At 57.5% G+C, this 13465-nt stretch overlaps 1 protein-coding gene across 1 annotated transcript; it reads left to right on the top strand.

The window, feature by feature from the left end:
* The first annotated feature begins 1342 nt into the window (after positions 1-1342).
* LOC135890885 (caspase-1-like) lies at positions 1343-13196 on the top strand. Its single transcript, XM_065418355.1, is given in 9 exon segments — positions 1343-1392; positions 1394-1716; positions 2641-2738; positions 4019-4192; positions 4519-4753; positions 4861-5013; positions 8689-8798; positions 11245-11350; positions 13150-13196. Coding segments are annotated over 8 exon segments (1236 nt in total). The 3' UTR covers positions 11338-11350; positions 13150-13196.
* Positions 13197-13465: the final 269 nt, after the last annotated feature.

Genomic DNA, 13465 nt, shown 5'->3' with positions numbered 1-13465 from the left:
ATTCTTCCACTGACCTAGCGCTGCCTACACCGGGGAATGGGTTGTCTAGATACAGGCCTACAGCCAGAGCTACACTACAGACTTACACTGGTATAACTGCATCGCTTGGGGGTGTGAAAAATCCACGCCCCTGAGCGCTGTAGTTACACCGACCTAGCCCGGGCAGACAGCGCTGTGTCAGTGAGAGCTTGTCCCGTGGACATAGCTACTGCCTCGTGCGGAGGTGGATTAATCACGCCAATGGGAGAAGCTCTCCCGCCGGTGTAGGAGCGTCTTCACTTAAGTGCTACGGGGTGCAGCTGTGCCAATGTAGCCTTTTAAGTGTAGACCTGCCCTGCGTCTCTCGCTCTCGGGGGTGGATTGTTCTGTGCCTGAGAGACGTAGCTCGGCGCGATGTGAGTTTTCAGTGTAGCCCAGCCCGAAGTTCCCTATGACATTCCCCTCCCCCCAGCGGGCAGGCTGGAACGCAAAGGGAGCAATGTCCCCATTGCGAAAGAGAGGCCAGACAGTGTCACTCTGGTGAGGGGCGGAGCTAAGGTTACTCATTAGCCCTTCTAGCTCTGCCACTTCCTGCCTGTTCAGCGCACAGCCGGGCAGCCGGGCATTCTGGGTGACTAGGCTCCGGCCTCGCAGCTCCTGGAGTGCTTCACTTTTCTCAAGGTCGCAAGACCCGCGGGAACGTGGCTGTGTCTGGTGCTTCCTTGCTGCTCCTCTGGTGCGTCTGCCGCGTCTCTCAGACACGCACCCCACCCCACCCCGCACTCAGTGAAATCCCTCCACCACCGTAGCTGGCTTCCTGATGGGCTGGCATGGGCGGACGCTCCTGTTGTGTCAGCTCTCTGGTTCCACAAGGGAGCTTAATTGCTTCTTTAACCTGACTGAAAGTGGCTGTCATGACCACCAGCAGCGTCAGTGAGGTTTAACCCGACCATTGACTCTCACGTGAAACAGTTAAGGACATTGCCATGGAGGTGTGAGCTAACCGCGCACTGAGTGCCTGGGACAGGTCTCCCCTGGCCGAGCACTGCAGCCGCAGACTGGGCTCACTGCAGGGTCTTGTCACGCCAGGAACAGCGAGGGACTCACCGTAATGAAGGCTGCGAGTCTGGAAAACAAAATGGCAGCCTCATAAAAATGTCCCAGGTTAGCGAGCCAGCCCAGTGTGTGTGTGTGCTTGGGCAGGCGCTGGAGGCTGGTGCAGTGAGTGGGGAGATGTGTGTGAAGGAATGTGTGGGGTGCACATGGAGGGCTGTGGGGTGGGCCATGGCTGTATCAGTGGTCCCTACGGGAGCTCCACTAGTGCAACCCCCAGGGGAAGGAGCTGCCTGGTGCAGCACGGTACATGCACACGGGGCCTGGCACCGCCATGGCCAGGTACAAATACCCCGAGGGCTGGCAGGGCCCGAGGGGAGGCCCCAGGGGCTCACGTGGCTGCTCTTACAGATCGGAAGTTAAGCGACGTGCGGATCAGGTTTGTGGACAGCGTGAGCAAGGCAGCGATCAGCACCCTGCTGGACGACCTGCTAGAGAGACAGGTGCTGAACGAGGAGGAAGTGGAGGAGGTGAAGGAGAGCTACAGTAAGAAGCGTGACCAAGCCAGGTGCCTGATTGATGGGGTGAGGAAAAAGGGTGCCAGAGCCAGCGAAATATTCATCGAGCGCCTCTGCGTCAGAGATGTCCACCTGGCCACAGAGCTGGGGCTCGGAGCCCCCTCGGGTGAGTGGTGCCACAAGGGCTGGTTCTCCAATCTCTGTGGGGCTGCACGCACAGGACACCTGGCTGGGCTGGGCAGGGTTCTCCCATGGGCACTGGCCTGTGGGAGCCCCACTCCGTGCAGGGTTCTCTCCCCTTCCAGGGCGTGCGACATGCGCACGCTGGTTATTAAACCAGCTGCAAAGCCCTGGGTGCTGCTGCCCAGGCCCATGTTTCCCACTCGCCACAGCAATGGCAGAGCCAATGCCACGGACGTGCCCTGCTCTTTCCAAACACAGGCTTTGGCTGTACTGGGATTCCCCGGACCCCTGATTCCCAACAGGGCAGCTAGAGAGGCCGGATTGACCCACCCCTCCCTGCTGGGCGTCAGCAAAGGACTGAGCAGCTTCCTGCCCTGAGTGGCAGAGGTGCTAGCACAGCCCCACGAGCGTCCTGCTGGGGACGGGGTTCCTCACGCTGGGATCTCCCCTTGGGGCGAGGGCTGGGCAGCAGCTGAGCCAGGCCCCACATGCTGCCCAGAGTGCGGAGATGCTGCCCTCCTTCCAGAGCATGGTACCCGTGGCACAATGGGGCAGGGGTGCCCTGAGTCCACCCACCACGTTCCATGACCCTGTCACTCCCAGGTGCACAATGGCAGTCGAGGGGTGATGGAGAGGGACAACTCAGGCTGTCTCTGCTGAACGCGGGAGACTCCCGGAAGTTGGACAGTCACGGCCCTGCCTATCCCAGCCCCCCAGCAGGCCGTGGTTCTGCCCTCGCCAACCCACCCCATCGCACTAGCCAGTGTGGAGGGGTAGCCGCCTCGCCTTGCTGCTCCCTGTTCTGCGTTTCTCCCTCTGCCTTTCCCAGGGGGGATTTCAGGACAGCACGTGTGGCTCCCAGCTACTAACTGCCTCCTCTCAGCTAACGCAGGGTTTATGATCCCAGGGACTGCTGCAGAAACCCAGCCAGCGCCATCTCAGGAATGGATCCAGCCCTGCCCCCGGGAATTCGTCCAGCGGATCCAGAAGGAGGAAGCAAAGGAGGTGCTCTGTGCTGCTCCCTTTGGGCTTCTCCCATCGGGTGTATGCGGCAGAGACCCCAGAGCTCAGGCACAGCCTGCTGGCTACAGCCGGATTGTACCTCCAGCATGGCTGTGAATGTGTACAGCATCAGTGCCATTGCACCCCCGATGGGGCCCCAGTACCGGGGTGCAGGAGGGGTGGAAACCACCATCCTGACAATTTTGCCCCCCAAGCCCTACACCTTTGTCTGTACAGTGTGGAGCCAGAGGAGAAGTGGCTGGTCTCGGCGGTTTGACAGTGTTTGATTTTAGCTGCACGGAGACTGCAAGTTGCCCCTTCCTGCCAGATACCTTTGAAGCACTGACAGCAGCGTGATGGCCCGGGGCAGCTGATCCAATCCCTTGATTGCTGCCCCCAATGCCAGATCAGCTGTGTGGTGTCAGGGAGGGGGGAAGCCATGGAAGCAGCAAGATCTTTCTGAGCCCTCCAGAGGTTACCCAAGCAGTTGGGGAACAGTCCCCAAGAGGAAGCTAAGCTTCTCCGTGACGGTCGTGAGGGCGCTGCAGGCTCCTCTGTGGAGGGCAATGCCCAGCCAGCCCCACGTGACTAATCACAGGCAGGTTTGCTTTATACACCGAAGACCAAGATCATCCTCATGCTCCAACGGCCCCTTAAAAACACTCTGAAGGCAGGAGCTCTGGCCCGAGGCAGCACTTTCCTGGGGTTCTGCGCAGCCTCACGGACTTGTTTTCGCTAACAGACCCCATTAGAAACCGCCGCACACACTAGCACTGCAGTAACGCTTCACCAGCTGACACGAACTCCAGTCAGAGACCACCCCATTCTCCACCACCTGGCTGTGCAGACGTGGGGATCGGGCTGGATCCTAGCTCTCCCCACTCAGCCTCTGGCCCAGCTGTGCCCAGCTATTTGGCTGTAGTGGCCCCAGCTATGTTTCTGGCTGTGTGAACAGTATCATACGGGGACTGGAGCTAAGTCTGGCTGCATCCACCAGGATGACATAGACCCTTTCCCCCTCAACAACAGCCCCCATGAGAGAGTACTTGGGGGGCCCTCTTCCTCCACAGAGACCTACTGCCCAGGGGCCATGGGACAGTCTCCTTGTAGGGATGCTAAGGGGCATGGAGCAGAAGGGGGTCCTTGGTAATTTGAGGAGTGGTATCTAGAGATGTGGGTAACAACCTCCCTATGGGTCGTGGCTCCATTCTGCCACGTGCACTAAGCCCCCGAAGTGAGGGCTGCGTCGTGGCCGGCCCAGCGTGAGTTTTCCTTTCTTACAGATCTATTCCATCCTGGACAAGGTGACGCGAACCCGCCTGGCCCTCATCATCTGTAATGTTGAGTTTGAGCATCTCCGCAGGAGGGACGGGGCTGATGTGGACGTGAATGGGATGAAGAGGCTTCTAGAAGGGCTGGGATACAAGGTGGAAACTCACTGCAACTTGAACGCCCAGGTACAGGACCTCCCCAAGCCACCAGTGACTGCCCCAGGCCCCTGGGGAAGATGTTGTGACCTTTGCTTGGTTCATTCCTGGCTCAGTCCCCCCTTGGCAGGGATCTTGGGGCTGGTTCCTCCTAGGAGCTGCCAGTAGGGGGACGTCAGATCCCTCCCCAAGCCCTCTCTGGGATGGGAACACTCTCTCCATGGGAATCCTCCATCCCAGAGGGCACTGGCTGCTGCCGCTGGAGGTCTTACCCCACCCCCAACGGTGTCCTCAGGAGTAGCAGTCATTCTTCTGGCTGCTGTTCACTGACACTGCTGTCCCCGCGTTGCTTTCAGGCCATGGTGGAGACCCTGAAGCAGTTTGCCGCTCGGAACGAGCACCGGACCTCGGATAGCACCTTCCTCGTGCTCATGTCTCATGGCGTCAGGGCTGGCCTGTGCGGGACAAAATGCCAAGGCGAGTCCACAGACATCCTTCCCATTGACACCATCTACAGCACCTTCAACAACAAGAATTGCCAGGCACTGCTGGGAAAACCCAAAGTGATCATCATTCAGGCCTGCCGTGGGGGTGAGCCTGCACTCCGGGACGGGGCGGGTGGCACCCACTGGAACGGGGGTGTGGGAAAGGGAAAACATGGCCTGCTCTGGGCCGTAACTGGTGCCCATGTTTCCCAGAGAACCACGGACAGGTGTTGGTGAGTGACTCTGCAGAGCTCCCTGGAGACGGCTCCAGCCTCGCTCCGCTGCCCCCTGAAGGGTTAGAAGATGATGCAAGTCACCAAATCCACGTGGAGAGTGATTTCATCGGTTTCCACGCTACAACGCCAGGTAACTGGCTGCCAGGAGCAGGCCCGGGGCCGGGGCTGTGCTGGGACATGCACAGAGAGCATTGGCTCTAAATTGGCTGAGCCCATGTATCCAGCTCTTCCTGGGACCCTCCCAACCCCGATCTGCTCTCTCTGCTCTGCTGATCTGCTCCCACCACGGCCTCCAATGGCCTCCTCCTGGCCAGTCCTTAGGGCCTCTACCCCAGCCTTGACCTCCCAGCCACTCACTGGGCACTGAGACACTGTCCTCTCCTACCCCTCTGAACACGACCCCTTTTGGTGAGGCTGCCCCCTGTCACTCTCAGGGGGTTCCCAGGCGCTCTGCCCTTGGCTCGTCTCCCTTCACACCCTGGACAGCCTCACAGGCCGCAGCTCTCATCTGCACGCTGATGGCTCACACAGCTCTCTCCATGCCTCGCCTGTCTCCTGACGTCCAATCCCGCCTCTCGGCCTGGCTCTTGGACATCTCCCTTCGGGGGTCTAAGTTCCCTCTAAGCTGCGCGTTGCACAGCAGCCTATCAAGGGCCGCACAGGCGCTCAGGGCTGCAGCGGGGAGAGGTGCCTCTCCCCTGGCCCCAGCCCCAGACCTGCCACGGTGGGGAGAGACGCTCTCCCCCAGCCCCGGAGCTGCTGCGGGAGAGAGGGCTGGGGAGAGTCCTCTCTCCTTGCCGCGGCCCCAGGGCAGCCTGCATCCCCGGCACCATCTCAGAGCCCTCACCCCCTCCCCCCGTACCCAACCCTCTGCCTCAGTCTTGAGGCCCCTCCCACACTCCGAACCCCTCGGCCCCACCCCCGCCACACACCACCTCCATATTGGTGAACATAACAAAATTCATTCCGCACATGCATGGGAAAAATTAGAGGGAACATTGTCGAGTGTCCTGTCATCATCTTATCCTGAGCACGGCCAAACCCAAATACCTTCCCTTCCCTCCCAAACCCTCCCCCTTCTCCACCATGGTCGAGAGCCCCCAGCCCCTGTCATTCAGGCCTGCACCGTGGGGGCTATTTCTGACTCCGCCCTCTCCCTTGCTGCCCATCCAGGCCATTTCCAAACTCTGCTGCTTCCTCCTCAGCATCTCCAAGATCCCTTCTTTTCTTTCCATTCTCACACCAGATCTCTAGTCCAGGTCCTGACTGCTGCACCAGCCTCCCGCTGGCCACCCGGACGCTCCCTTTCCCTCTGGCCCATCCAGAATCCAGCGATAGAGCCACCTTCCTTCTCCATCCATCTGATCACGTCCCTCCCCTGGCTCCCTGTCCACTGTCACATCACCTTTACGTCTCTGGCCATCTCCCCCAAGGCTCTCTAGGGGCTGGGGGAGAGGCTGGAGGTTTCCCCACACAATGAATAGCTGCTGACCTTTGAATGGCCACCCTTGGGCTTCGCAGTCAGGGCCCCCGGAAATGAGCGTGGCTCACAGCACTCCAAGCACTGCTCTCCAGCTCTTTGCAGACATGTCTGCCCTGCTTTCACTCTGCCACACTGGGAGGCTTTCTGCACAGCCAGGAGGGCTGGAGGCTAAGTTCCCTGTAAGCTGCGGGGCCACACAGCAGGCTGTCAAGGGCCATGCAGGCAGGGAGAGGCGCCCATCCCCCGGCCCGGCCCAGCCCCACTGGAGCTGCCAGGGAGAGGCGCCCCTCCCTTAGCCCGCCCCAGCCCAGGCACCTCTCACCCGGCCCTGAGCTGCTGCAGCGAGAGAGGGCTGGGGGGAGTCCTCTCTTTCCCCGCCACAGCCGGGGCAACCTGCACCAAACCCCCAGCCCCAGCCCCACCCCAGAGCCCGCACCCCACCACACCCCAACTGTCTTTCCCAGCCCTGAGCCCCTCCCACATCCCAAACCCCTTATCCCCAGCCCCACCCCAGAGCCCTCACCCTCTGCCCCAGCCCTGAGCCCCTCCCACAATCCGAACCCCTCAGCCCCACCCCCACCACACATCACCTCCATATTGATTCACATAACAAAATTCATTCCGCACATGGATGTAAAAAATTAGAGGGAGCAGTGGCTGGAGGCCTCTTTTGAAAGCAAAGTTTAGATGCTGGAGCACAAGCCGCTCACCCAACTGCCTGGAGTCAGCCCAGGCCAGCCCGTGAGCCAGGAAGTCCAGAGGCTCATTCCTGACTGCACCTACAGCCGGGAGCTGCACTCCGTCTCTAGTAGCCTCTTGGCCCCCTGCTGCGTATCTAGCTCTGCAGAAGGGACTCACTAAACTGGATTGAGCAGAGCCCGGCTTGACAAAGAGTGGGGATAGCAGGGTGTGGTACTGCAGTGCAGTCAGGGCCCACAGACCTGGATTTCCTGCAGGAGAGCTGTGACCCAGAGACCTGGAATGGGAAGCCCTCTGGTTAGCGAGCTTTCCAGAAAGCCCTGCAGGTGACGGTCCCTCTCTGGGATAACTGGAGACTCAGATCTGTTCTGCTTTTGCCCTTTCCATTTGTTCTCTGGCCTGTGCTGTACAGGAGATCAGCAGTTCCCCAAGTGGGGTCCACAGTGGGTTACGCAGGGGTTCGTCTCTTGAGCCAGGGCCGGAATATGCCGGAACAATGTTCTGGCACTTTTGCTGCACGGAGGAGGCCATTTTGAGACCAAAACGGCATCCTCTGTGCAGCGTGACCACACTGTGTGTGGGAGGTCGCACTGGCAGGGCATTCTGCTAGGACTGGGAATGAAAGGGGTCCAGGACACTTAGTAAAATGCCAAAGGAGTCCTTGTCGGAACAAAGTTTGGAAACCACTGGCTCAGATAATCATAATGGCCCTGTAGCTGTGTGGCCACCTACTGCCCCCCAAGCGCCTTCTCCTGGCCGGGGGTTGTTCTCCAGCCTCTTGCCTCTGTGGCCGTCCCGTCTCTTCTGCAGCCATTGGCGAAGTCACAGTTCACAGAGTAATTCAAACCCAAAGGATCCTGTTTATTGAGCCTCTGGTGCACATTGGCCCCCGACTGCAGTTTAGGCTCCCTCTCCCAGCATCTAACACAAAGGCTTTCCAAACAAACCACAGCCTGAGGCCGGCTTCTCCCCAGCTGTAGCTGGCCACAGCCCCCTCCTCCCCGGGGGTCTGTCCATCTCTCCCTGCCTGGAGAGCTTTCTCCTGCTTCTTGCAGGCTCAGTCACTTGCTCAACCTGCAGCTTCTGGCTGCCTTTTACCCTGGGTGGGACCACTTGATTCTCCCCAGGCGTAGCTCATCCTTGTCATCAGGGCTGGCTTGGCCTCCGGCTCTCCAGCCCCTGGGCAAGCCACCCTGGTACAGGCCCCTTCTGGCCTGAGCTAGGAAGGGGTCTGCTTGGCATAGCACTGTGTCTGTGGCAATCCCTCGCAGCCCTCGATCGCCAATGAACCGTCTTACCAGCCTGACCCGCCTCTTCCTCTCCCCACCCCGCAGTAGGGTGACCAGATGTCCCGATTTTATAGGGACAGTCCCGATTTTTGGGTCTTTTTCTTATATAGGCTTCTATTACCCCCCAGCGACTGGGCCAGAACCGCTCAGCTTTGCCCTCCTAGTCATTCCTCTTCTCTTCCTTAACTTCAGCCTCATTGAGAACTCCCAGCTGCTCTGTGAAGGGTGAAATCCCTTTGCCAGCCCCAGCCCCCACATCTCCAGTGTCTGTTGTAGTCTAGAGGAACAGAAGCAGCCCTACTCCACGTTGTGTAACAGCCTTTTGTCTCCACAGACACTTTGTCCTGGAGATGTCCAAAAACTGGGTCCGTCTTCATCACCCGTCTGATAGAGCAGCTTCGAACCAATGCCTGCCGCTTCCCCTTGGAGGAGATCTTCCGAAAGGTGACTCCGTCCTTCCTGCTGGGTTACTGGGAACACCCCCGCCCCCGCTATGATCAGCAGTACCGCAGCAGGGAACTGTCCCCAGCCCCATGAGGAGCTCTGGCTGCTCATGCAAATCAGTCCCCTACAGGCATCCACAGTGCACAGTCTATTCAAACATGCTCCGTGTCTGTTTGACCGGGGGAATCTTAGCAGAGTTCACAGCGCACGTCTTCAGGGCAATCTGAGAGGAGAGGCAATGGCCTGGCCGGACCCACAAAGGGACAGGTCTTGCAGTGCCGAATTGGAAGCAACCTGCCACCTAGTGGATTCCACACCCTGTGAGCTAGGCCCCAGGCTCCCTGTGCAGTGCATGGGGAGAGACAGGCCCCGCAGGATGGGATCCACAAAAGCCAGCCCGATAGGTGGGGAGCCACCTAAGCTGGCCAATGGAAGATGCCAATGAGAGGGGGGTGTACTAAGCCCCACCCCTCGCAGAGCCTTAGGCACCTAAGCCCAGGCTGCAGGGAGGTGCCTGTCTCTCCTTGTGACCACAGCCAGGAACCCCTCTGTGTGAGCTGTTTCTTGCAGGAAGAGTGGTGGTGCACCCCCCAGCTCCACCCCAAATGGCCAGGGGTGGGGGCTTCCTCCCTTATAACTAAGGCTAAGAGTCTGTCACGGGTATTTTTAGTAAAAGTCACAGACAGGTCGTGGGCAATGAACAAAAATTCACAGACTCCCGTGACCTGTCCCTGACTTTTACTAAAAATAACGGGGGGTCTGACCACCCGGGGGAGCGAAGCTTGAGCCCCATGGGGAGACACTGACAACCCAAGTGGGGCGGGGGGGATTCCAGCCCCTATGACAGTGGCTGGAGCTGAAGCCAAAGAAGTCATGGAGGTTTGTTAATCACGGAATCCGTGACAAAATCGTATCCTCCCTCAAAACCTTAATCCAGTGGTCAGGGCTCCTCTGAGATGAGAGAGACCCAGCTTCAAGTCCTTCATCTGCTTGATAGGAGAAGGGGTCTCCCGTCTCTGGAGAAGGCGCTAACCACTGGGCTCTGGGATAGTCTGTTGTGGGGCTCCCTGGTCGCTCCTGTTGCAGCCATTCCACCGTGGCTAAATAATTAGCTGGGCTGGAGACAGAGTGTGAGTGACCCTACGGTCAGAGCGCTCACCCTGTTCTAATCCTGTCTCCTCATCAGGCAGAGGGGGAATTGACCTGGGGTCTCCCACATCCTAGGTGAATGCCCTGACCAGGGGGCTAAAGGACACATCTTCCTGTTCTTGCCTCTTCCCCTGGCTGTTTTGTATGGAGTTAGGCGTGCTCAGAGCACACCTACAGGCAAGATAGGTGGGGGAACGTCTATCTCCACCTGGCTTGAGGATTGTGCTGAGAGTTGGGTGGGAGATGGGCGTTTGGACACATGGCCAGGGGCAGGAACACAGGCGTCTAGGAGACTTTTCCAGTAGAAGTGTAGGTGTCGAGTGAGTTTATGCGCCTACTGTTGAGCCGGAGTTCTGTGGGCCACAATGGTGCCTACAATTGGGCTGCAGGTGCCTAAATCCCTTTGTGGGCCTGGGTCCCGCCCCGGGAGTGGTGTCCTGCTGTGAAACGTCCCTCCATCCATCCCCACTCAAGCTGTTGTTCCAGAGACGGCCCAGTAATGTACATTTCAGAAATGAAAAATTGACTTACTCCTGCCACACAGCTGGTAAGTGCAGACCCTGCAGCTCTGCTGGGAAGTGACCGCAGGGACATTCTCTGCATCGGTCTCACTCGCACAAATCACAGTGTTTAAGGCCAGAAGGGACCATTGCGATGATCTAGTCTGACCTCCTGCATAACGCAGGCCAGGGAACCTCACCCAATAATTCCTGCATCAAGCCCTGACCCTCTCCCCATCTTCTCTCCAAGCCTACTGATGGGGGAAGGTTTTTGTCCATTTCTTCTCCCACCTGGGACCCTGGTTCCTCCACACTGTTCCCTCCCCCCCTCCTGAGCTTGCCCTTCCCCCTCCAGCCCCTTTTCCTTCCTCTCGCTCTCCAGCTGCCACGGAACCTTCCAGCTCCACCTGCCATCCAGCTCTCAGAGCCACTGCCCTGGAGAATTCATTCAGAAATGGTTTTGGTGATCACAGCAGCGTTCCTTGTTCTTGGGCCCAACAGGAGCAGCCTGGGCATGCCTGCCATGACAGACGGCAGCATGTACTGTGACATGCATAGCATGTGCGGTGTTTGTATCAGAGGTGGCTCGAGCATGCATGTACTCTAGTGGTGGTAGAGGTGCAGCCTGGCTGTCATTATCATCATGCAGATTCCCAGGGGAACGTCTGCTCTTGATTCTGCCTATGCTCCCCGATGTTATTCAAGGTCCGGGCTTTCTAGTAGCAGTTTGGTTTGTGTTTAAAGTGCTGCCGGTGCCCTGGAATTGTGACTGATCTGACCTCTCCTCCCCATCTCAGGTCCAGCTCTCCTTTCAAAATTTTCCTCGTCAGATGCCCACCAAGGAAAGAACTACCATGATAAAAAAGTTCTATCTGTTCCCAGGCCATTAGAACCAGCCCCACAGTAAGTATCTGTTCTGGAGTCTCTCAACAAACATTTCTACTATGACCAGTAACTGCACGTGTTTTTAAGCGACGGGCTCTCGTTCCAGACGTATCTTGTAAATTCACCTTCCACTCCCGATTCCAGATTGCCCAGGGTCTGGCAGATCTAGATTCCACTTCGAAGGCAGCTTCTCCCCTTACGTTAGGGTTCAGGCAAGTTAGATCTCCCCATCCTCTGAACTGAACTAAAACCTTCTCTCCGTAGACACTGGCTGTTTGAAGGAAAATCCTGGATAGAGGAGTTCTAGTAGCCAAAACTTTCTGTGGCTAATCTTCTCTTCTTAGAGCAGCTTTGTGCTTGAAGAAACGATTGACACATAGCACAGAAAGGGACTTTTAATTCTAGGGAGACACGGGGAAGCCACAAGACACTAGCCAAGCACAGTTCTGCCCTGAAGAGTTACACCTCTCCAGGAAGGAAGAGGAAAGAAGCAAGAGAAGAGGGAAACTCGGCATCCAGGGAGTGTAATTTCAATCCCTAGTGAAGCAATGTAATAAATAGAAAACGCTGTAATCCTCTCAAAGGCAATGGAACTCTGAGCAGGAAGCAGCATGGGGCGGAGGGGCAAATCATCTCAGACAAACAATAGCTTCTCTGAGACTGACCCATAAAGGTAGTGGCGAATGGGAATGCAGCAGCTACAATATCTGGATATTAGTAAAGCGGGAGTTTATTACACTCTTAGCTGAAATGATCTCCCACTGGTCTGGATGTGACACTCCTTGGGATGGAAAACCGGTGGGAAGCTCAGGAAAGAAAGGAAATGATCAGCAGCAATGTATTCTGTGGGAAGAACAGTGTTAGATTTGCTTTTATCAAATATGTGCCGTTGTGAAGGAAGAGCGGGGAGTAAGTTGGCAGGAGTTGGGACCATTAACAGGGACATGCCCGATCCCAGGGTGTAGAAACGTGGGCAGGAAATAACAAAATGAGATTCATGGTGGAGAAACGCAGAAAATTCCTTTGGTGAAAAACCACCCATAATAAACCCCCAGCCGGGAAGCAGCGCTGCTGAGCGGGAGCTTGGGGCTTTGGTAGCCAGGAGTTGTAGTGCAGTAAGCCAGTGATTTGCGTTAAACACAGAGACAGCAAATGACGGAGCAAGGGCGAGTTGACCCTTTGCACACTCTAGCCTGTTCTGGGCACAGCATCACCAGCAAGGCATTGACCGATTGGAGGGAGTCACAGAAGAGCAAAAGACTGTTCATTGCGATAGAGGGCAGCCAGAGTTCCGGGCACATGTGTAAACCCGTTGTAAACCCTATGCAATATACAGAGCAGACAGATGTGCACAAAAACCCCTCTCAAGCTCCCCAAATTCAGCCTCTCCCCACCCCCTCCTCCCAAACCCCTGACCCTGGAGACCAGAGGCAATGGCCCATTTACTGGATCAGACTGGGAGGCAGGGGAGGGGATACTGATGAGAACCACTGGGATGCAGAATCGCTGGTGGAAGAGCCAGTGTCTCTCTTGCAGGGACCGTCTTTGCTGAGGAAGGAAGTGACAGGACGTTCAGAGAGCTGCATTTATACTCAGCAGGGACCAGCCTTGTGCTCTACCCTGCTACGGCTGCCTTCAAGGGTATAATACCCCTAAGAGCTGAGGGAGTTCCCCAGGCTCACTCGAAGGAGCTCCGGCCCAGGAGTCTCCCCGCATCCTTAGCGAATGCAACGTCCCTCCTGGGGAGGAAGAGCCACTGTATGGCCTGTGCTGCCGAGCTGCACTGGTGAACTGTCGCTCTTCTCTCTCCTCTCCAGATAAGCCAGCGCATGTCCCATGGGGGCCCTGCCGCAGTCAGCGTCTGCACATTCAACATTGGCACAAAGCTCAAGGTCTCTCTTCCTGCTGCCTGCACACTTTCCACCTGTGGCTTTCCTCTGAACTGCCAGAAGTGCCTTCAGCTTCTCACCAGCCCCTTCCCCTGCGGAAGTGCCTCCTCTTTGTGACAGGACAACGGTAGCATCAGCCTGGAGCTCCTGCTGCCACATCTCTATCAAATGGCTCTTCCTAGCGAGACAGCAGCACCCCCCAGCTATCTAGATCCTACAGCACTGACATCCCCGTGGCCCTGTC

The sequence above is a fragment of the Emys orbicularis genome, chromosome 17 (genome assembly GCF_028017835.1).
Source record: "Emys orbicularis isolate rEmyOrb1 chromosome 17, rEmyOrb1.hap1, whole genome shotgun sequence".
NCBI lineage: Eukaryota > Metazoa > Chordata > Testudines > Emydidae > Emys > Emys orbicularis.
Note: the sequence above shows the minus strand (reverse complement) of the source record. Positions and strands in the feature narration are given on the sequence as shown.